Source organism: Rhinatrema bivittatum, chromosome 3 (assembly GCF_901001135.1).
Source record: "Rhinatrema bivittatum chromosome 3, aRhiBiv1.1, whole genome shotgun sequence".
Classification (NCBI taxonomy): domain Eukaryota; kingdom Metazoa; phylum Chordata; class Amphibia; order Gymnophiona; family Rhinatrematidae; genus Rhinatrema; species Rhinatrema bivittatum.
Window position 1 is genome coordinate 247,166,048 of NC_042617.1, and position 21,762 is coordinate 247,187,809.

General features: G+C 42.3%; 1 protein-coding gene across 3 annotated transcripts in view; it reads right to left on the bottom strand.

The window, feature by feature from the left end:
- The window catches only part of STX7 (syntaxin 7), a 127,538-nt gene that overhangs the window by 82,116 nt on the left and 23,660 nt on the right, over positions 1–21,762 (bottom strand). For all 3 annotated transcript variants that reach the window (XM_029594409.1, XM_029594408.1, XM_029594407.1), the window contains exon 3: positions 8,638–8,707. In XM_029594409.1, the coding sequence (XP_029450269.1) occupies positions 8,638–8,707 (70 nt within the window). The remainder of the gene's footprint in view (positions 1–8,637; positions 8,708–21,762) is intronic.

Here is a 21,762-nt window from a genome sequence, read left to right on the forward strand (position 1 = left end):
CCGCGTTTTTTACTGTATCGGCCCGTAAGTGAACTAGAACGGGCTCAGCAGAGTGGAAGGTATGATATGCAGAAAGAAATAGATGAAGGTCAGAAGAAGAGGGAAAAAAGTCAAGGGGTCGGCAATAAACTGCACACTCTAAGATCTTAGAAAAGAACAAAAGGAAAGGGATGTTTGGAGATATGGGGATCAAAATTAGATTTCTTCTAATTATGCCAGATAGTACCAGGATGGAAAGGCGGCAAGAAGAGTGTTGATTGTAGAAAGCAGAATAAGAGTGAAAATCAGATCCGATGGTAAGGTAGTGAGTTTGGAGGTATGAAAAACATTAACAAGCTCATTCATAGTCAATTGGTGGAAATAAGAGAAGTGGAGGAAATTACTATTTGGAAAAAGGGATATGATAAAGCTAAGGCATTAACTGAAGTAACAAAGGAGACGTTGTCAAGAAAAATTATGAGAGAGTACATAGGAACAGGACGGCAGAAAAAGATCATATGGCTCATTCTGTCTTCTCATATGTCCAATTTAGCACTATAATTTCCATCACTTCCTTAGAGTACAGTTTGGGAAGATTGAGTTTGACAGAAATAAAAGGAAGGGGAGGAGAGGGGTCCCCTTGCTTTCTGCCCAGGACTTTTGGCAATCTTCTACTCTGCCACTTTACCAGCAGTCAACAGCTTATTTATCTCTGTGGAAAGACTGAAGCCTATGCTTCAATTTACACAATAGATTAGTCATTGCACCTTATTATGGGGTCTATTTACTGAAGAGCATTGAATGCGCTAGTGCTGAAAGAGTGAAAGAAGCAATGTTAACACATTTCCAGTAATGCATCATTTTTTCAGTTACATTTTAACAGAAAAATGCAGATTAAGTTGATTAATATTCAAATCATGCTAAGCAGCTCATTTGAATACAATGTGTTTTGTAATAATGTGTTTGCATATATAAACGCCACCATTAGTGCAAACATTTTACTATGCCTCTAGAGGTGTACTTAAGTGCCTGCATTAAATACACTTTATGATCATTTTTAATGCGCAATTCACTAAAGGATTTACTCCCATTCATTAGTGAATCATGTTTTGCTGTACTGCTTATACATGTATTCAAATTGCATGTTAACATGCATAAACGCATGTTGATAAATAAGACCTCTATTAGTCAATAAAAGTATTCTGATTGTGTACATTTGATTCTCCCCTTTTCTTTATAGTTTATATAATACATATTGCCCACTGCGTTTTTTAGAGAAAGGCATTATACCTCAATCACACTCAACCTTCATTTCTTTCTTGGTTTATTATTACCTCTGAGTGTAGTATCTACTTATAATCTCTAATCAGTTTTCTGGACTGTGTTACCAAACGAGTCTATCAGGAAAATTAATATTTTTAAACACATTTCAAACATCTAATAACGTTCCTTAAACAATATTCAAATGTTTTCCACAGTTATTCAACAGCTTTATTTGAACAAGACAGTGCTACTTTTTAGCCCAGGGAAACTAGCTTTATAAAATATGTACTGAATCTAAAATATATGCATATTTAACAAACATTATTGTAATACCATCAAAGAGGTATTTAACTAGGAGACGTTCAAGAAATTTAAACAATACCCCCTCAGGAAGAAATCATCATGTGGTTGACCCGCAGCGAGCGGTTCACCTCCTTCAAGTCCAGTATGGGTCGGAACGAACCGTCCTTTTTGGGAACGACGAAGTAGATGGAATAATGGCCCGAGCCCACCTCGGCGAAAGGGACGGGCACAATAGCGTCTATGTCCTGGAGTCGGTCTAATGTCTGTTGAACCGCCATCCTCTTGAGATCGGAGCCGCAAGGAGAGAAGAGAAACCTGTCCCTTGGTGGATGGACAAACTCCAAGGCGTAACCGTGTTGTATGGTGTCCAGGACCCACTGGTCCGAAGTTATGCCTACCCACTCCTCGAAGAATTCCGAGAGTCGGCCCCCGATGGGTGGACTGGAGGAGTGGGTCGCTCTGGCATCATTGGGAAGATTTGGTGGAGGGGTTCCCCTGTCCTGAAGCCTCTCTCGTGGGCCGCTGCCCGCGAAAGGAACGCAACCAGGGCTGTGGTCTACTGGAGGCTGCGCGAGAGCCAGGTTGCCGGTACGATCTGTAACGCCGCTGTGCCCTAGCTCTGGTCCTAGTGGAGGCAAACGCCCGGTAAGGACGCTGCCTATCTTCGGGCAGACGATGTACCGAGTTCTCCCCTAAGGACTTGATGATTTCGTCTAGGTCGTTGCCAAAGAGAAACTGCCCTTGAAATGGAAGGGATCCCAGGCTCAACTTGGAAGAGGCGTCCGCAGACCAATTACGCAGCCACAGGAGCCTCCGAGCTGCTACTACCGAAACCATGGACCGAGCCAGTACACGGAAGAGATCATACAGAGCATCTGCCCCGTAAGCAATGGCAGACTCCAGGCTGTCGGCCTGGGCGGCTTCCTCCGGAGGTAACTGCTGGGACGTTAGGAGCTGTTGGACCCAAAGGAGACTAGCCCTTTGAGTCAAAGAACTACACATTACGGCCCGCATTCCCAAGGCCGAGACTTCAAACACCCTCTTGAGAAACGTCTCCAGCTTGCGGTCTTGCGTGTCCCGTATGGCCGTCCCGCCCGTGACGGGGATCGTCGTCCTTTTCGTCACCGCTGAGACCGCCGAGTCTACCTTGGGAAACCGGATGAAATCCAAGAAATCCTCCGGCAAGGGATACAATTTTTCCATAGCACGGGAGACCTTCAACGACGCCTCAGGAACGTCCCACTCCCCAGTAAGGAGCTGCAGAAAAGACTCATGCACCGGAAAAGCCTTTGCCCTGGGCCTGAGGGCGGCCAGCACCGGATCCCCTTTTTTGGATGATGTCGCAATCGCAGGAGCCACTGGTGCCGGGGGATCCGGAGGCTGATCCAGATCGAGCTCCTGCAGAGTTTGCTGAAGAAGGTCCTCCAACTCCTCCTTGTGAAAAATTCGCAGGGCGCGTGGATCATCTCCCTCCGCCTGTCCCTCCGTGTGTGCAGGATCCGGAGGGTCCGAGGGGTCAAACCCCGACGGGAAAGCCCCTCCCACCGCTCGCGGCTGGGATGGCAAAGCAGAGGTCCCTGGGACTGCCCCAGCCGGGGTCAGGGACCCGGGGGGCGGGACCGCAAGTTTCGGGATCTTGGGCGCAGGAGGACTCGCTGAGGCACCCCCCGGATCTGCCAATCCCTGAAAATATGCTGTGTGCATTTTCAAAATAAAATCCGGGGAGAAAAACGGCAGACCGGGAGGCGCGGCAGCAGCGGGATCCCCTTGAGGCCGATGAGCGGGCCGTCCTTCCTCGGGGCTTCCGTGCCGGCGGGGGGGCCCCTGAACTGTGCCTTCTGTCTCCGGCGAAGTTGTGGCGCCCGGATCCCCCTCCAAAATGGCCGCCCTTCCTGCCATTGGCGAGGAAGTGGCCGGCCCACGCTTCCCGGGCTGCGGGGAGGGTGGCGTCGGGACGGAACCCGAGGCGTGCGCGTCCCCTTCCCCTTCGGGGAGGCAACGAGGACACACTCCCTCCCTCGAGAAACGAGACCCCGGGTCGCCGCAGGTCTCGCAACGCGAAAAGCGCGGCATAGCAATGCCGCTGAAGAAACAGCACCTCGGGGGGGGGGGGGGGGGGGCAGAAACAAAAAACGCACCGTGGGGGAGCCCAAGGGCCCTCTCAAGCCGCCCAACCAGTCCACAGGCGCCGGCGGGAAAAACCCTCTGCCGGCGCGCCCAGGCCCGAGAAAAATTCGCCGGGCCGCAGGACCGTTGAAGTGCGCCGGAGCCGGCTATACCGGCAAAGGAGAAAAACAGCTGAAAAGAAGAAATTCACACAGAAACCACACTTACCCCCAACGGAAGGAGAGGGAACTGCAGAAGGAGGCAGAAGAGAGGAAAGCACGCCTCCTCAAAAATCAAACTACTTTTTAAATTTTTTTTTTTTTAATTTCAATAACTTGATCCAAATTGCTAAGGAATATGACAGAAAGAACTGAAGAAAAAGGTCAAGAAAGAACCAAAAACCTGTCACTCTGGGGAAGCACTGATTTCCCCAACTCGCATCTGTTGGAGTCAGAAAGATACTGAGCTCCAGCAGAGGGTGCGCTGGTATATGAGGCGGGACTCTCGAGCTCTGTTCTGACTCCATCTGCTGGACGGGGGACATAACCCACCGTCTGGACTGATCCTGGTACGTACAGGGAACGTGCGCTGAGTCTAGTGAACAGGTTAACGAGTGCTTGGACGTGCATTTTGGACGTGCGTCCATAACCCCTGATGCAATAAAGGGATCAGCGCATCCAAATTCACACGTAGCTAATAGCGCTCATCACATGTATATTCCATATAGATGAGGCTATTAGCTATTACCGGCCAGAGGAGGAATAGCCTAGTGGTTAGAGCAGTGGGCTATGAACCAGGAGACCAAGGTTCAAGTCCTGCTGTCGCGCCTTGTGACCTTGGGCAAGTCACTTTACCCTTCATTGCCTCAGGATAGAAAACTTAGATTGTAAGCCCTCTGGTGATAGGGAAATACCTACAGTACCTGAATGTAAACCGATGTGAATAATTAATAATAATATTGTCTGAGGTGCACTTTTTAACCCATCAAATTTCACGCCTGCCTGGAGCAGGCATAAAGTCTTCCAGCACATAAGGGCTCAACTTAAAAACAAAAAAAAACCTGTTTTTCTGTGGATCTTCCTACTTAGCAGCTGTGTAGAAATGGCAAACACTGATTCCTCTTTCGGGTTGCCCCCAGGCTGTCATGTGTTACTAATTTCAATAACACATGATAGCCTTGTCAGTGAAAAGGATCAATCAGAACAGCCCTGCCAGGGGGTGGGGAGGGAGCTCTAGTCAGGCTGTTGTGGATGCACAGCCACTTCTCCTGGGTGCCCGATGCAGAGTGTTAAGACGCACAAATTATCCAATGCACATCCCTTTTAGTGCGGCAGCTCATCTGTGTATTGCATTAAGTGCCAGGAGAGGCATTAAAAAAACGTGTATCCACTTTGTACGCACATTTTTTATGTACATGATATTACATCAGCCTGTGTGTGTGTGTGTGTCTGTTTCCTTACTCCACTGATAACATTTGAACTGTTCATCATTTTTCAATCACATTTCTTCCACTGGTGGTAGGGTACCTTGTAACTCCTGGTTCACACTTTTCATGTACCCTTGATGCCCCAACACTTAGAATGTCTTTTTCTTTTTTTCCTATAGGAAAAACAAGCTAGCTCTGTTCAACTGAAATCTCAGAAAGGTTAGAGCATGCTGTGATATCCTCGAGAATTCAGAAAGCTTCCATGCCATTGGCTAGTATTTATACCCATATGCCAACTTCTATGCCAAAGACAAAAACTGTGCACCATGAAATGTTCACACATCTCCCTGTTACATTATGGTATCTTTTTTAGGGATGTGCATTTGTTTTGAATGAATTAGGCAATTTCAACAAAACGAAGCTTCAACAAAACGAACAAAATTTTTCCAAAATTTCAGGAAATTCATTTTTCGGGTTAGTGCACACTAACAAGTTTGTTGCGCTAACGGGACTTAGCACGCAGTAACCGAAATTTCGGGTTCCCCGAAAAAAAAAAAAGCCCGAACCACGGGAAAAACGAAATTTCTCTAATCTTTTTATTTACAGGTTTTCCATTAAAAAAATATTTGTAAGCCTTTTCCTTTCTCTTGGTGCACATTCCAAGAACAAATTGAAATGTGCTGCTTTTCCTCCGATTGAGCTTCCTATTCCATGAGTTCTTTTGGGAACACTTTTCATCATTTGAGATTTAAGTTTTATATAATATTGCCATGTCATTTATTTCTGTTTTCTACAGTTTTTTCCTGTTTTGTAATGGATCTACTTTTCATTGCTTATTTTTCCTCCACTGTGTATACCCCTGTTTTACATTGTTATATTACTTGTGGTATAGGCATTTTATCAGGTGCCTTTCTCTATTTGAAAGTATAAGGTTCCTAAACTGTGGAATGATTTATCTCTATCGATTAGAGAGGAACAGGATTTGTTGAAATTTAGAAAGAAATTGAAGACCTGGTTTATGCTCAATGATATTCATTAAAAGCTTTGTAATAGTATTACATCCTATTCTATAATGTTCCATGACTAATGTGTATTGATGGGAATATATTGTTTATTGTTTTATATTGTTTATATTATATTATTATTCTGTTGTGCACTGGATGGCTTGTATAAATCAGGAAAGTGATGTATAAGTCGCATTAAATAAATAAAATAAATATTTTGAATCCCATGTTTTGATTAACTATAGACCCCAATCTCTCTTTATATTTCAGAAAGAAACCTTAGCTCCTCTGGCTTTCAAAGCACAGTTGACTGGATTCTGCCTAAAGAATTAGAAAACAAATCTCCCATCAGTCACAAGGTAGTAGCACTTACCTAAAAATTCTGAAAGATAGTACCGAAACACAAAGCTCATTTATTTATTTATTTTCTCTTTTTTTCTATACATCTATCATCAATCTAGGTGGTTTATACATTTTACATACATAAAATTTTAAAATAAATAAAATACCAATACAAAATAATATAAAACATATAACATGAATAATCAAATCTTGACCCTCCCCTTTAATTCCCTTTGCTGCTTAACTCTTCAGCTCTGTCTCTTTACCTTTAGATAGTATAAGCCTCCTTAAAAAGCCAGGTTTTTAGCATTTACCTAAATAGCTTATGCTCTCTCATTAGCTATAACTCCTCTAGCAATGAATTCCAGAATACTGTTCCTGCCACTGTAATCACTTGTTCACGCATCATGTTGAAGCTAGCTAGCTTCCTTCACTGAGGCGGTCACTAAAAGACCTCTATTCACAGACCGTAGTTCCCTTTGCAGCACATACCACTGTAATCTGGATCTCAACCATCCATTTTCCAGTTTATAGAGTACCTTATATATTATTACTAACACTTTAAAACAGATCCTAAAAGATATTGGCAACCAATGAAGGCCCTTAAGTACAGGCATGATATGTTCATACCTCCCCACTCCACAAAGTACTCAGGCCGTGGAATTTTGTAACAACTTTACTGATTTAATCATGTTTTTTCGGTATCCCTAGAAGTGAGTTACAATAGTCAATATTTAGTACCATCATTTGTATAATTAACCAAAAATCATCAAACCCCAAATATGGCTTTAATCAACGCAATATACGCAACAGGAAGTACCCGATTTTCACCAGCTTATGCACATGATCTTTCATAGCTAATTCGCAATCCAGCTGGACTCCCAAGTTATGTACACCTGACGACAGTACAAGATCAATTCCTTCAAATGACATCTTCGACACACTGGCATCATCTAAACACTTTTTTGCCAACAATATAAGTTCGGTCTTACTGGTATTCAACGCTAATGATTTTGAGTTAACCATATTTTTATTGATGACAAATATAATGCCAGCGTTTCAAATGCGTCCTTCAGGGAATCCTTAATTGGGAACCAAAACTGAATATCATCTGTGAACATCTGACATTCTACCCACAATTTTCCCAGTACCTAGCATAATGGTGCAATATAAATATTATTGGCTAGATTTTTAATGGCCTGCACGCACAAAAAACAGGGGTTGCATGTACAAGAGCCGGACCTTGGCAAAAGGGTGGTCTGGGGGGCGGGGCCAGAGGCCCCGGTACAGCGGCCATTTGCTGCTATGCCAGCGCGCGCAACCTGCTACTGCTCCTTTGGAGGAGCAAAAGGTAAGTTAAAAAATTTGGGAGTACCTAGGATCGGGATAGGGGGCGGGTAGGAGAGGGAAAGGGTGGTTAGGGCAGGGAACTGGGTAAGCCCGACAATGCGTCGCTGCGTGATTTTGGCTTAACTCTGCCCCCCTTGTGCGCGTCCATGTGTGCGCGTCGGATAGGGCACGCTCATAGACGTGCACGCGTACTTTTTAAAAATCTACCCCTATGTAGGGTAGCAGCAGGGAATATCCCTGTGGAACCCCCATTTTAATATCAAACCACTTAGACGTTCCCATACCAAAGATTACCTGAAAGCTTCTCTTTGAAAGAAATGAGGAGACCCAGTCTTTCACAACCCCAGATATACCAAATTCAGACAGATGATGTATCAAAAAAGTATGATCGACTGAATCAACGAAGTATGATTGACTGTATCAAAAGCTGCCGATATGTCGAGCAGCACCAATAGAAAACTCTGACCCCCTCAAAAATGTATCTGACAAAGTTAACAATAACAGCTCTGTGTTTTTATCTCTCATCAACCATACTGGTTGGGATTTAGGAGGGAGTTTCCTCTAGATACCTATACAACTATCTATACACTACTTTCTCAATAACCTTTGCCAAGAAGGTCAATGAAGATATAGGATAATTCATTAATTTGCTGGATCTAGGTTCCCCTTTTTCACAGAGGGAGCACTGCTGCCCTCTTCAGTTGATCAGGGATAATGCCTGCTGTCAATGAAGGAAAGGCAAAAATCCATATTAAGGAAACAAATCGCCTATTCTACCTATAGTTTCTCCCATCAGGAGAATTATAATTTCCAGTGATACTATTTACTCTGTCATAGAAGTAGTGACATAAAATAAGAACTTACAGCTGTAGCCTCAATTCTGGCGTGTCCTGCGACGTTCCCAATTGATTGACTATTCTCTGTATTTCAGAAGCTGTCAGAAAATTAAAAACAAATTAAACAAAATGCTTCATCTATAACCTCTTTGCTCGGGCTATAAGTTGCTTCTTTGAATAATACTCTACTTAAAAAAATAAATAAATAAAGCCCTACACTAACATTAATAACCTTTTGTTCCATGTACCACTGTTATAATATGTTATAATTGTTTTTTTGTAAAATAGGGCGGACTACGCCCTATTCCCTTGGTTATCTGGAAACCGATGTGATATCTCGATTGAATGTCGGTATATAAAAGAAATAAATAATAATAATAATAATAATAATAATATATATTTTTTTTTTTTTAATTTTTTTTTTAAAGGACAAAGCCATCTCTCTCAACAGCATCATGCTGTTTCCATCACTGCATCATACATTATTTTATGCCTCTCACAAAATTCTCAAGTGCTTTGCAAAACTCAAAAATAATTCTTCATCATACAATACTGAAAAAATAAATACAAGACATACAAATAGTATGATATATAAAATATTTGTATATGCAATAGACATATTGTTGCATTCACAAAATTAAAAAAAAAATGTGTGGCCAGGTTCTGCCTTCTTACTTGGGTCCACAGCAAAAGAAAAAAATGATTTGTGAGGTTTTCAGGATTTACACAGATTTTGTTGACTACAAATATTTGACTTCCTTTATACTTTTGTACACCAGGATTCAAAAAAAGCCAGGTGCAAAGTTGTCATGGTTTCTAGAAATTTCATCACAGCACCTGGAATCTTCATGCCCCAAAAGTACTTCCTCGTTGCCAACATGCAGCAGTTTCTTCCTGCCTGCACTGCACAGCTCTCAGTGAGTGTGAGCAGCACACTGCTTGAACTCTTATGCTGGTCTCACAAGACTTGAGGCTGCAAGACCTGCATGGCTCTAACTCACCAACAGCTGTGGGAGCAAGTCATAAGAAACAGCTGCTCTGCTGCGGCAGTGGAAGCCAGCAAAAGGGGGGGGGGGGGAGTTGGTTTAAACTGGCTAGAAGGTGATTGGGGGAGGGGTGGGTGGCTTGGTGCTTATCGGTGGGTGAAGGATGGAGGGGGTGATGAGAGAGAGCAGAGACTGGTGGGGATGGGAGTAGGGGGCTGGCTGGAGCTAGCTTGCTGGGGAATGATGTATTTATTAACTTTAATTACTCTCCTTTCATCAAAAAAGATACCAAAGTGAGTTTCAAAAAAATACATACACAATTATAAAACTGACAATATATAATAAATGAAAATATACACCCACCCCAATTCAAAACAACCTCACCTCTCAAATATATATATACACAAATACTAAAACAAAAAACATAAATCTTTCCCCCTTCCCCTTCTGCATTTTAAGGAACCTCATCTGTAGACTCAGCACACCAATTAGTCCCTGAGGAAAATGAGGATGTGGATGGTTGGTTAGCTAGAGGGTGACTGTTTGCATGGGGAAAATGGCTGGCAGGAGGAAGAGGATGGCTAGCTAGGTGGCAGATTGACTGGAAGGAACTGGTGGCAACAGTGAGGGTTAATAGAAAGGGAGAGACTGGTGGAGATAAGACAGAGGGGGCTGGCTGGCTTGTGGGCGATTTTGTCGGTAGGGGGAGATGGTTGGGTGGGTGGGTTGAGAGAGAGGGGGATAACAGTGGGACATTGGTGAAGAGCTGAAAGATGAAGACTGGTGAGGACCAGGGGGATTAAGAGAGAGAGAGGTTGGTGAAGACAAAGGGGTGTGAAAGCAAGAAAGATTGGTGGTGGTGATGAGAGTGGGGTGGGGTTGGCTTGCTGGAGGTGACTGGGTGAGTGACTGGTTACCTGGGGGTGACTGACTGGTTGTGTGGGTAGTTGAGAAAGGGTAGAGATGGGTATGAGAAGGGTATTGAGAGAGGGAGCCCGGAGAAAGGGAGGGGGGATTGAGAGAGAGGGGGGATAATGCTGGGGACAGGTTGGGAAGATCAGAAAGAGAGAATGGGTGAGGACAAGATGGGCAGCAATTGAGCACTAAGGGCCTGATTTAGTAAACTATTTTCCCTATCCCCCTCCCCCATAGTCACAGAATAGGTAAACAGCCTTAGTAAATTAGGCCCTAAAGGAGCTGCTGTAGACCTGACCAAAGACTTAGAAGCCATTGGTTGAAGAGCTCTTTGAACCTCTGTCTTCCCCCACCCTCTCCACCCTCCACCCTCACCTCACTGGAGGTTGAGAGAGCGCTCAGCCACTGGATCCTAAGTTTTCAGGCTGGTTCCTAGATCCAAAGAAAAATTGTCAAGGCCTGTTGGACACACATGCATAAATGCGAACTTTCAGACTAAATTGCCATAAAATATTTCTAGGGACCTTTGTTTTCAGTTATTTTATTTTTGCCTGCAATTTATCAGTGTTTATCACAACAAGAGCAACAATGATATTTATCTGGAAAAATGCAGTCATTTTTTTCTCCTGGGTAAAATAAGATTAAATAAAAACTGAAAACAAAGGTCCCTAAGTATTTCCCAGTTCTCATCATTTTCTAAATTAATCCCTATTAGTAAATTAATATCACGCAAACTGCAAGTATAAACTTAAATGCTTCTTTTTTTCAGCTTTGCAGTCAGCATCTGAAGAATGGGCCTATCTGGTCTATAAAGCTCAAGTACAAAAATAATTCTAGATGATTCTTATACTAAGCCAACAAACTCTTTCATAGCCTACAAAGAATCAAGAACAATGTAAAGAACTAGAAAGGTCAGACAATTTGATAATTATAAAATAAATCTCTCAAGCGACAAAAGATGCTAGTGGAGTGAGAAACTGGCAGTGTGAGCTGCTGAGAGGTTATTGTGAGGAAAAAAGAATGCTTACATTTTCCTTTTTACTGTACTTTATCATTTTATTATTCCTTACTTGAAAAGGCAAAAATAGGATTCTCTTGCTTGAATTTAGTCTGACCCAGTATGGCATTTTCTTATGTTCTTATGTTCTTAAGAGCGTAGGTGAGAGGGAGGAGTCTTGCGGAACTCCTAGAGAGGAGGGAAAACGCTGAGATTCTTTGTTATGTATTTTGACCTTGTAGCCTCTGTTCCCAAGGAATGTTTTGAACCAGGCCAGTGCCGTACCTGTTATGCCGATGTTCGCTAACTGATTTAGGAGGAAGGAGTGGTTAACAGTATCAAATGCGGACGAGAGGTCCAGGAGGATCAGTAGGTAGGCATGACCTTTGTCGAGGCCCATGATGAGGTAATCTGTCAGGGAAATGAGAAGTGATTCGGTACTTAATGATTTTCGGAAGCCATATTGAGTAGGGAACAGAATTTTGTGGTCTTCGAGGTAGTCCGATAATCTAGTGTTAACTAATTTTTCCATGACCTTGGCAATGAAAGGGAGGTTGGAGATTGGACGAAAGTTGGTAGGCTCTTTATGATCCAGGTTTGGTTTTTTTTTAAGAGTGGTTTGATGGAGGCCATTTTAAGGTCGTCTGGATAGATTCCTTGGGATAAAGAACAATTGATAATGTCTGCCAGAGCTTTGGAGATGGTGTCTGGGATTAGCAGAAGCAGTTTGGTCGGGATATGGTCAAATGGATGTGATGAGGGTTTCATTTTCTTCAGTACTGTTTGGATCTCTGAAGTTGTGATGGGTTCGAAGGTTTGGAGAGAAATGTCTTTGTTGGGGTAGAGATATGTGATGGATGGCGAAAAGGTATTAGATTTTAGTTGAGTTAGGCTAGAGATTTTATTGCTGAAGAAGAGTGCCAACTCATCTGCTTTTTCTTGCGCATGGTTAAGTGGAATGTCTGGTGCATTGGTTTGTGTTAAATTGGATACATAAGCAAAAAGGGCTTTTGAGTCGAAAATAAGGTGATGGATCTTATGAGCGTAGAAGTCCCTTTTTGTTTTTAATGTAGAGCTCTTGTATAGGTGGAGGGCGAGTTTGTAAGTGGAGAGGGAGGTCGCAGATGGTGCTTTACGCCAATTGCTTTCTTTCTGTCGCAGGGAAAGTTTGAGTTTTCGAAGTTCTTCGTTAAACCATGGTTGTCTTTTGGACGCGTTGTGTTTGAGTTTTTTTGTTGTCAGTGGACAGAGTTTGTTAGCTGCCATTTCTGTTATATTGGACCAGGAGTGGAGGACTAGATTAGGTGTGGAGACGTCTATGAGAGGAAGTTCTAAGACTAGGTGTTTGTGGAGGTCATCGGAGGAGCACGATTTCCTATAAGTAAATTGTGGTTGAGGGAAGTGTTTGTTGTTTGTTTGTGCTAATGAGAAGTTGGTAGAGATTAATGCATGGTCTGACCAGGGGACTGGTTTGCAGACAGGTTGAGCTGGGTGTGAGATGCCTGAATTCACGAAGATGAGATCCAAGGTGTGTCCTGCTCTGTGGGTAGGTTTGTTGATTATCTGCTTGAATCCCATGGCTGACATGGCGGTTAAGAATGTTTCACAGTTGGTTGAGAGACAGGGGTCGTCTACGTGTAAATTAAAATCTCCAAGGATTATAGCTGGGGAATCCAAATTTAGGCGAGACGCTGTTAATTCCAGAATTGGTGAGGCGTCAGAATCTAGAAGGCCTGGGGGGGGGGGGGGGGCATAGACAAGAAGGATTTTAAGATGATCTGATTTGAAAAGACCTGTTTCAATTATGGTAGGTGAATTAACTGGGTATTGTGCGAGTCTTAGATCTTTTTTGGCTGCTAGGAGAATACCCCCGCCCCTTTTTTTCTGTAGGTTTGTGTAGGTAGTTGGTTTATTAGTGCAGTGTCTGTAGGTTTGAGCCATGTTTCTGTAATGGCGCAGATGTCCGGATTTGCGTCCAGCAAAATGTCATTGCGTATTAGCGTTTTCTTAGAGAGAGATTGGGCGTTGAAAAGAATCAGGGAGAATAGAGCTAGACCTAGCATTTGTGTAATAGGGGAAATCATGATGGGAATGAGGGATTTGTAGGTGTGTGGACGGGAAATCATGGAGAGTTTTCCTGTGGAGATGGTCCTATGGTGAAGAATTGGTATTGGGAGACCAAGGGGCATTATGGCTTAATGTAACCGGTGAGCTGGTTGTTCGCAAGATAAGTCTTAATTTCTTGGATGAGGGAGGAGGTGAATGCTGGATGAAGGTTTGATGAGTACTAGTGGCTGGTCGGATAAGTGCTGGAAGGCTGGATGAAGGTTAGATGAGTGCTGGATGAAGGTTAAATGAATGCTGGAGACTGGGTGGATGAATGCTGGAGACTGGTCGGATGAGAGCTGTGGGATGAAGGTAGTTTGAACTATGAAGGCAGGGCTGGGGAGTGTCTGACTGCCTCTGGGAGTGAACCCCGGACCTGGGGCTCACCAAGGGGCGCACTAAGGGGCAGGCCCCTTAGGTCGCGCTCCTTTGGGCGCGAGACGCCGTCGGGAGCCTCGTTGAATTTAAAGGTGCTCCAGCCGGCTTCCGATTGGCCTAGTGCCTTTCGGGTGCGCGGCTTGTACTCACAGCGTGCAGCGTCAAAGTTCCGTTCTTTTTTTTTTTTTTTTGTTTCTCAGTCTCAGTCACCCGGTGGTGAATCTCCCCTTCCTCAAATTTTAAAATTTCTTCCCGCCGCTGCTCGCGTCTGCATGGCTCACCTGGAGGTGAGCGGGCTCTTGTCCCCGAGGACCGCGTGAGCCCCGGTAGAGAGGCGAGGTAGGCGCTGGGATGGAGGAGGCATATCCGATATCAGGCAGGCAATTTCTTAAAAGGCCATGTCCATGGGTAAAGCACCATTTTATTCGCAGAAATGGCTTTAAAATGACCCTGTAAATGTCACAACAGATAGGTAAAGCAAAGGTTGAAAGCTGAAGAATCCTTTTTCCTGCAAAGGAACTAAGCGTGGAAAAGGTGATCTTAATCTACTGAACTGGGAGCTTTAGACTAAGCACAGTGTTATTTCGTAAATCATTGTTGACAGGCTTAAAAGAAAGCTACCATCAAAGCACAATTTTAAGAAACCTCTGGTTTACAAAAATAAGACAGATAGCAGCAATAGAGTGCCTTAGTAGATGTGAAGTCACATTAATAAGAATGTTTTTTGATTTTGTACAAAAACCTACCCATATGAGGTACAGTTGCAAGGTATTCTAATTTTAGGTGCAAACGTTTCTGCTATGATATTGCTGAAATAATCTGAACATTTTTGACTAAAGCAAACAATATAACATCAAGATAATCTGAAAACTAACAATCTCATTCTTTTAGTAGTATTAGATTTTTCTTTCCTAATTAAAAGATTCTAGTATGTTATTTAGCACTATTTACTGAAGGGAGAGCAGTAGAAACTTCATTAATTAAGTGAAGTTCCAAATATATGTGTTAATGGAGAGACGGCAGTGGTGAAACAAAAACCTCGAGAAGGCTCCCACAATACAAACCGAGAAAATAGCACCTTATTATCTTTTATGATTTTCCCAAATGACTGCTACTAATGGTGACGTGAGATGAGAGCTTCAGCTTTAATTTTGTCTCCTGTTGCTGTTTTCCTGTGGGGAAATACTCAGCATATACCTCATGTTAGGGCAGAGTGCTTTAATTAGACAGAAGCTTGTGCTCGTGCAGGTGTAGCTTCAGAGTCGTACTGAGCGACTGTTGAGGAATTTGCCACAGCGAATGTCACTGTATTAAGGGATTCACCATACCAAGGAGAAATTCTTGTCTCTGATTTGTTTCTAGCACAAGAAATAAAGTTCTAAGATACAGATTTTGATGAACAAAGTATGTATGGATGGATTTAGGTTACTTCTAATGTACTTTCAATATCTTACTTGTGATTTACCATGCGTGGGGTTGGAGAGGGGGAGGGGAGGGTTTATACAGTCAAATTGCTGAGCTGGTGGTGCAAGAGAATGGCAGTTGTTCCACTGGCTACTGGGACCTCTACCCCCTAACACAGAAAATCCCACTATTATAAAGTATCTACACATGTACAAGTTATAGGTATTTTCAATAAGATAGTGCTGCTGCTGGTGTGCGTTACTTTTTTTTTTTTTTTTTTTTAGACCAAACTGCATTTGGCTTGATGGCTCAAAATATCACTTTCTTATTTCTTAACTATCAGCAAATCTGAGGGAAGGGTGAACCCTCAAAATGCTGGTACTTGTTGATATTTTGCAGGACAGAAAGGTAAATTCTACTGCTTTTTGCCCTGCAGGTGTCACTACAGATTTGACATCTGTCTCACGGGGACCACACCAGACTCATGCCACATCCAATTCCTGCTGGCATCGAACTCGAGTCTCCTGTGCAGGAGTATGCAGTGCTGCAGCCTGAACCACAGAGCCAGGCAATGTTTAACTTTATTGACTGATCTCGGTACATTTTCGCATTTCTATTTGGTTGTATTTCTTGTACCCTTTCCTACTTATCATTCCCCTGCTTTTCAAATTATATTTGAATATATAATTAAATGAGTTATGCCTCTATCATGTAATAATGTTATATCATAACACCATGTAATATTTATGTCTTCAGTGCCTTGTAATAAGTATATTTTACCTTTCTGACCTGCAAACTTTAAAAAAAATTCTCAACATTTTCAAGCTTTCCCATAAAATTTACTGGTTTGAAAATGGTAAATAATTGGATCTTTCCTTGTCTCCCAGGTTTTACTCTGAGAGCAGTTGAGATTGTATCGAGGTGAGTCAGCAGCTACATTGCCAGTTGCATGGGTTTACAATGAACTTGACCAATTATGATATGTATCCACTAGATGGTGTTGTAGTGTATTAACCAGTTTTTCCATGCAAGACTTTTATCCTGATTTCATACATTAAAAAGAAGCCTCTTCCCAGGAATAGGGCGACGCTCAAATGCCACAAAGAGACAGCACTTAAATATTAAAGTCTTGTTGATCATCTAAAAGCACACTGCGAGGTTTACTTCTCTAGTCTTGTAAACTTCAAAGAGTTTTTCATGTAACACTGGGATGAGACGTCCTTGAAAGCAGTAAAAGCAATTCTGGATGCCACTGGGAGCAGTACGAGAGGACTCTGATCCTGGCGACGGTAAGCGGTTTGAGAGGCTGCCAGAAGGAGTGGGAGAGCTAGGGTTGGTTTGTGGGAGTGGGAGAAGGGGCAATAGTTATGTCTTTTCTTAGCCAATCACAGCGAGTAGGGATGATGATGATCAGCCCTACACCCCTTAACCTTTACATCAGTTTGGAGGAGCTTGGAGGCTCAGGCTCGCAGGCCGGATTTTTATGACACTGGGGTAGGGATTTCAGGTAGCCAAGCCCACTGGACTTTTTATTTTATTTAAAGCCGGATCATCACTTAACCATCTATATCCTTTTGAATACAGCAGGATAAACTTAAAGAGGTCCATATTCAAAAGCATTTAGCCGGCTAAATTAATATTTGGGCACTTATCCAGCTAAATTCCAGCCAGTTAGTAAGATAACCAGCTAGAATTTAGCTGGCTAAGTTAGGGGCATTCCAGGGGTATAACTGGAAGGAGTTGAGATAGCTGGTTAAGTTAGCCAGCTAATTCAGATATTCAGAGTTAGCCAGATGACTTAGCCAGCTAAGTCTGGCCAGGTCAAAGAGCTGTCCCAAAATCAAGCAGCTATAGTTAGCCAGCTAACTTTAAGATAGCCGACTATATTCAATAGTGCGCTTTCAATATTGAATATACTTCCAAACAGACCGATACAGAAACGCACGCCCAGCCACCTCTCCTGGGCGCGAGATCCTATATTTAAATGAGGAGTCGTGCTAAAAGGAGGCACTAGCGACGATTACGCTCGCCTAGCGCCTTCTTGGCCCAAGAGAGGTGGCTCTATCAGCAGGTTCAGGAAACCGACACTCAATTTTACGAGCATCAGTTTTCCAAACCCACCGGCAGTGATTGGTTAGGAAAACGGAAGCCGGTAAAATTGAGTGTCCGTTCTCCTAACCAGACTGGCTGGCACATTTTTTTTTTATTTTTACATTTTTGGTTTCTCTGACTTAGTATCATAGGTGTTGATTTATGCGTGTAAAATGTGCGGATTGGCCTCCCATTTTAATTTTTGAACCCCGGGTGAATGACTAATAGACTCATCAACACACATTTGCATCTGATGAGCGCTATTAGTTTTCAGGGGGTTTGGCTGCACGATTTCGAGGCGCTAAACCCCTTACAGAATAAGGGGTAATGGACGCCCTCTCTAAAACACGGGGCCAAACGCGTGCTGAACAGTGCGCACGGCCCAGCCTACTTTACTGAATTGGCCTGAAAGTCAGCTGGATAATGTTATCTGGCTAACTTTGCTAACCAGACTCTGTCTGAATATGGACCTCAAAGTATATGGATACCTATACCTAGAAAACTGAAATCTAACCAGTGATATTCAAAAATAGCTGGTTAGGTTTCAAAGTTATCCAGGTAGCCCAAATACCTTTATCAGAGGATTCAGCGGGACATTGCTGAATAAGTTATCTGTTTCTGGGTTTTTGAAAATTGACCTCATAGTATTTTCCTTAACATTTTCAAGACCTTAACTAAATTAGTGGGCTCACACACAGAAGATGATAGGAATTGACAGAAAATGAAACAAATGAAAATCTGAATTATCTCCTGCTCTAGTTTTACTTATGTTCAGTGTGCCTGGTTTTGTTGTTATGTACTTTGGATTTTTTTAGTTTTCTCTGAGCGCCCACTATTAGTACATAAACACATAAGAAATACCTAAAGTTTGTCACCATAAAAGTGGGCAGGGTCCAATCAGGGGAACAAATTTAGGTGCTCAGGAATGAGGGAGGAGTGAGGAAAGTCTCACAAACATGAGATTTCTACTAAGTTATCTCACCCTAGCTTGATGGTATCCTGTTAAAGTGTCCATCAAGCTAGGGCTATATTTTAAATAGAAAATATTTGTAACCTGATAATAACTTATTCAGCTATAAATTTAACTGGATAAGTGCCTCAAATATTCAAAAATGGGCAGTTAGTTGAATAACTCATGTTATCCTGCTAAATGCCTTTGAATATGGAACTCTAAATCAACAGACACAAATCAGAAAGAAGTTCTGGCAGAGGTCAAGGAGGGCAATGATTTATTTTCATCACATTATCTTATTTAGGACCTTGTTCAAAATTAATTTTTCCAACTATGTGCCTATGTGAAAACTTTTTATTGATTATGACTCGTTATATATTATTTCTCAAAGAATTAAGCACTTGATTCAAGTTATAGAATATAAGATATATAACAAAAAAGCCTTGTTACATTGAGAGTGGGGTACATAGTTAGGCCGCTAAATGCCTGTGGGGCAAAAGGGGTGACTTGGATTGGCTGCTGTTGGAAACTGGATGCTGACCCAGTATGGCAATTCTTATGTTCTTACATAAGGATTTTAGACTGGTTAAGACACATCATTGTGCTCTATGAAATGCAGTTATGGTTGGAAAACAATTACCTCAAATTCAAAAACATGGTTCTTTCAGAAACAATTGAATGATATATGTGGTTCTTGATTTTATGTATTTATTGGGAACTGGCTAGTTTTATTTTATGTTTGTGTTTTATTGGGGTTTTATATTTTATTTTGTCGTGTTTTGTATACTGTCATTCGGTTTTGCCATCAAAATGGTTTACAGAAGGTAAATTACAGTATATAGTCATCAAGTCATATATAGCATTTAGATTATAGAATGTTCTCGGTTTTTTTTAGTTTTTACTGTCAATGTATTTGATGATTATATTTGTAACTTATTGTACAGTGCTTTGAGCCTTAGTGGAAAGGTATTTTTAAATGTAATAAAATAAATCATTGGTATCAACATGAATAAGTAGCATGGGGGCTTAATGAGGTTTTGCAAAACTTAGGTAGGATAACTTTGAAATAACTGTGTGTGGCAGCATATATGGCCATGCACAAATTTACGATAGGATTTTATAACCCGCATGTATCAGACTTGTGGAGGATTGAGTCAATAGCCCTTAAGTGACTAAGTTTGGTTCTATTTTCAGTTTACCTGTAAGTGGGGGAGGGAATCGAGGGCTCTGAAATGAATTCGTTTGGGGATATTATTTTGTAAACCGTTGTGATCTTATTATGGAATGATGGTATATAAAACACCTAAATAAATAAATAAAAATGTGCATGTTATACAATAAACGTATCTTTACCCCACAACATACGTGTGAATACATTAAATGTAATGAACGTGTACATTACATATTTTTTTAAATATACACATATATTTTACATATGAAAATAAAATAGGACATAGCCATTTAAATTAGGATTTCCCAGTTTTACTATTTAGTCCATGAGTTTGTCCAGTTTTTCACCAGGTCATTGAGACGCTCCTGGTTCTTCAGTCTGAAATCCCAGCAGCTCACCCAGACCTGCCACCCAGCCAATAATGCACAATAAACCTGTTTCATTCCAACTATGCAAGATAATTACTAGGTGTAAACTTACTCAAGTAAGTTGGCAAACCCACACACGTGTCTTATAAAATAGCAACTTATGCGCTATTTTACAGAGCTCCCTTCATTTCAGTTACAGAATTCATATTTAGTCTTGGAATCAATGGAGAATGAAGACATACAACACATAGAAGGAGGAAGGTAGAGCAAAGAGAAGGAGTTGTTGGTGACGTTCTTCTACAAGGGACAGGGACACATCTGCAGAGCAGATGTGATGTCCAAAGAGGTGTGCTGCCTGCCAGGAACCCAAATATGAGACTTAAGGGTGAAGCTTCACGAAAACTCAATAGGCTGGGGCTATACGCAGATATTAAGTGCATCTGCTCAGGGTAGCACCACCTGTGATCATATCTGATGATCTCAAACAGGGCGACAAGGTAATGGCCACAGTCAGAGGCTTGTTGAGGTGTATACTCAGTAAAATAAATAAAGGAGGTGGCAATGCCTTGGATACATGTATTTACAGAAAGGCACTGATCTCAATTCTTAAAGGCCTGATGAATATCTTGACCATGTGTTTTCCACTCAGGGGATACAATTGCCAGCATATTTTCTTTCATGGTGCAATTCTTCACATCTACCCTGACAAAAATACATAACTGAGCTGTGTCACATATATCTGTTGATTTGTCAACTTCTATGCCAAAAAAAAAAAATAATTCACAGTACATCAAATTATATTTTGGCATGCTGGGTGACATTTTTGGACATTGCTACTATCTTGTTTCCAGAGCGCTGTACGTCTTTAATGGCAATTATAATTCCTGAACTGTTTTTCAAATCTTGAATCAATATTTCAGAAGCCACAAGAATATCTTTCTTAATGACTTCACTATCTTTAAATTTTCCTTTTCAAGTACATGTGGGATCTTTAAGGAAGCTCCTTTGAAATACTGTCTCTTAAAAAGTGATTATTGACATATCAGAGCTCACTTTAATTCTATCACTTATACTTTTCTCAAGTAGCTATTTGAAGGGTACTCATTTGCAAACTTCTCGTGAAATATGGTAGAATGCCATTCTCTACTGCATTTCTTTGCTACGCCAAAAAAACTCTTGAGACTAAAGTAAGGGGTCGATTTTAAAACAAGCGTGCGGGCTTCCATATGAACTCGGTTCCCGGCGTGCGCACGCGGACGCAGCGATTTTACAACATGCGTGCGTCCTCCCTCCACGGGGGGGGGGGAGGAATTTTAAAAGCCAACATGCAGCAAAGCATCGGGGCCTTCCCCAGTTCCCTCCCAGTCCGCTCCAAATAAGGAGCAGTCTGGGAGGGAACTTTCCCAATTACCCTTCCTACCTTTTCCCCCCTCCTCCATGACCCCTACCCCCTTACCTACCTCCCCTATTTTTTTTTTTTATTTATAACTCACCTGCTCTTTCGGAGCAGAAGTTATGCGCGCCAGCCAGCTGCCGGCGCTCGCTTCCCCAGGACACGGCCTAATGGCCGCTGTCTCAACCAGCCCCCGCCCAGACCAATGTCCCTGGCCCACTCCTTTGAGACAGGCCGGCATTTCTGTGCGTACCAGGGGATCCGCGCGTGGCCAGGCCAGTTTTAAAATGCGCTCTGCGCACGCACACGGGTATCCCCCGGTTTTAGTGCACGCAGCGCTCTGAAAATTTGGGCATAAATGCACATAATTTCCTTGGAGTTTGTGAAGAAAA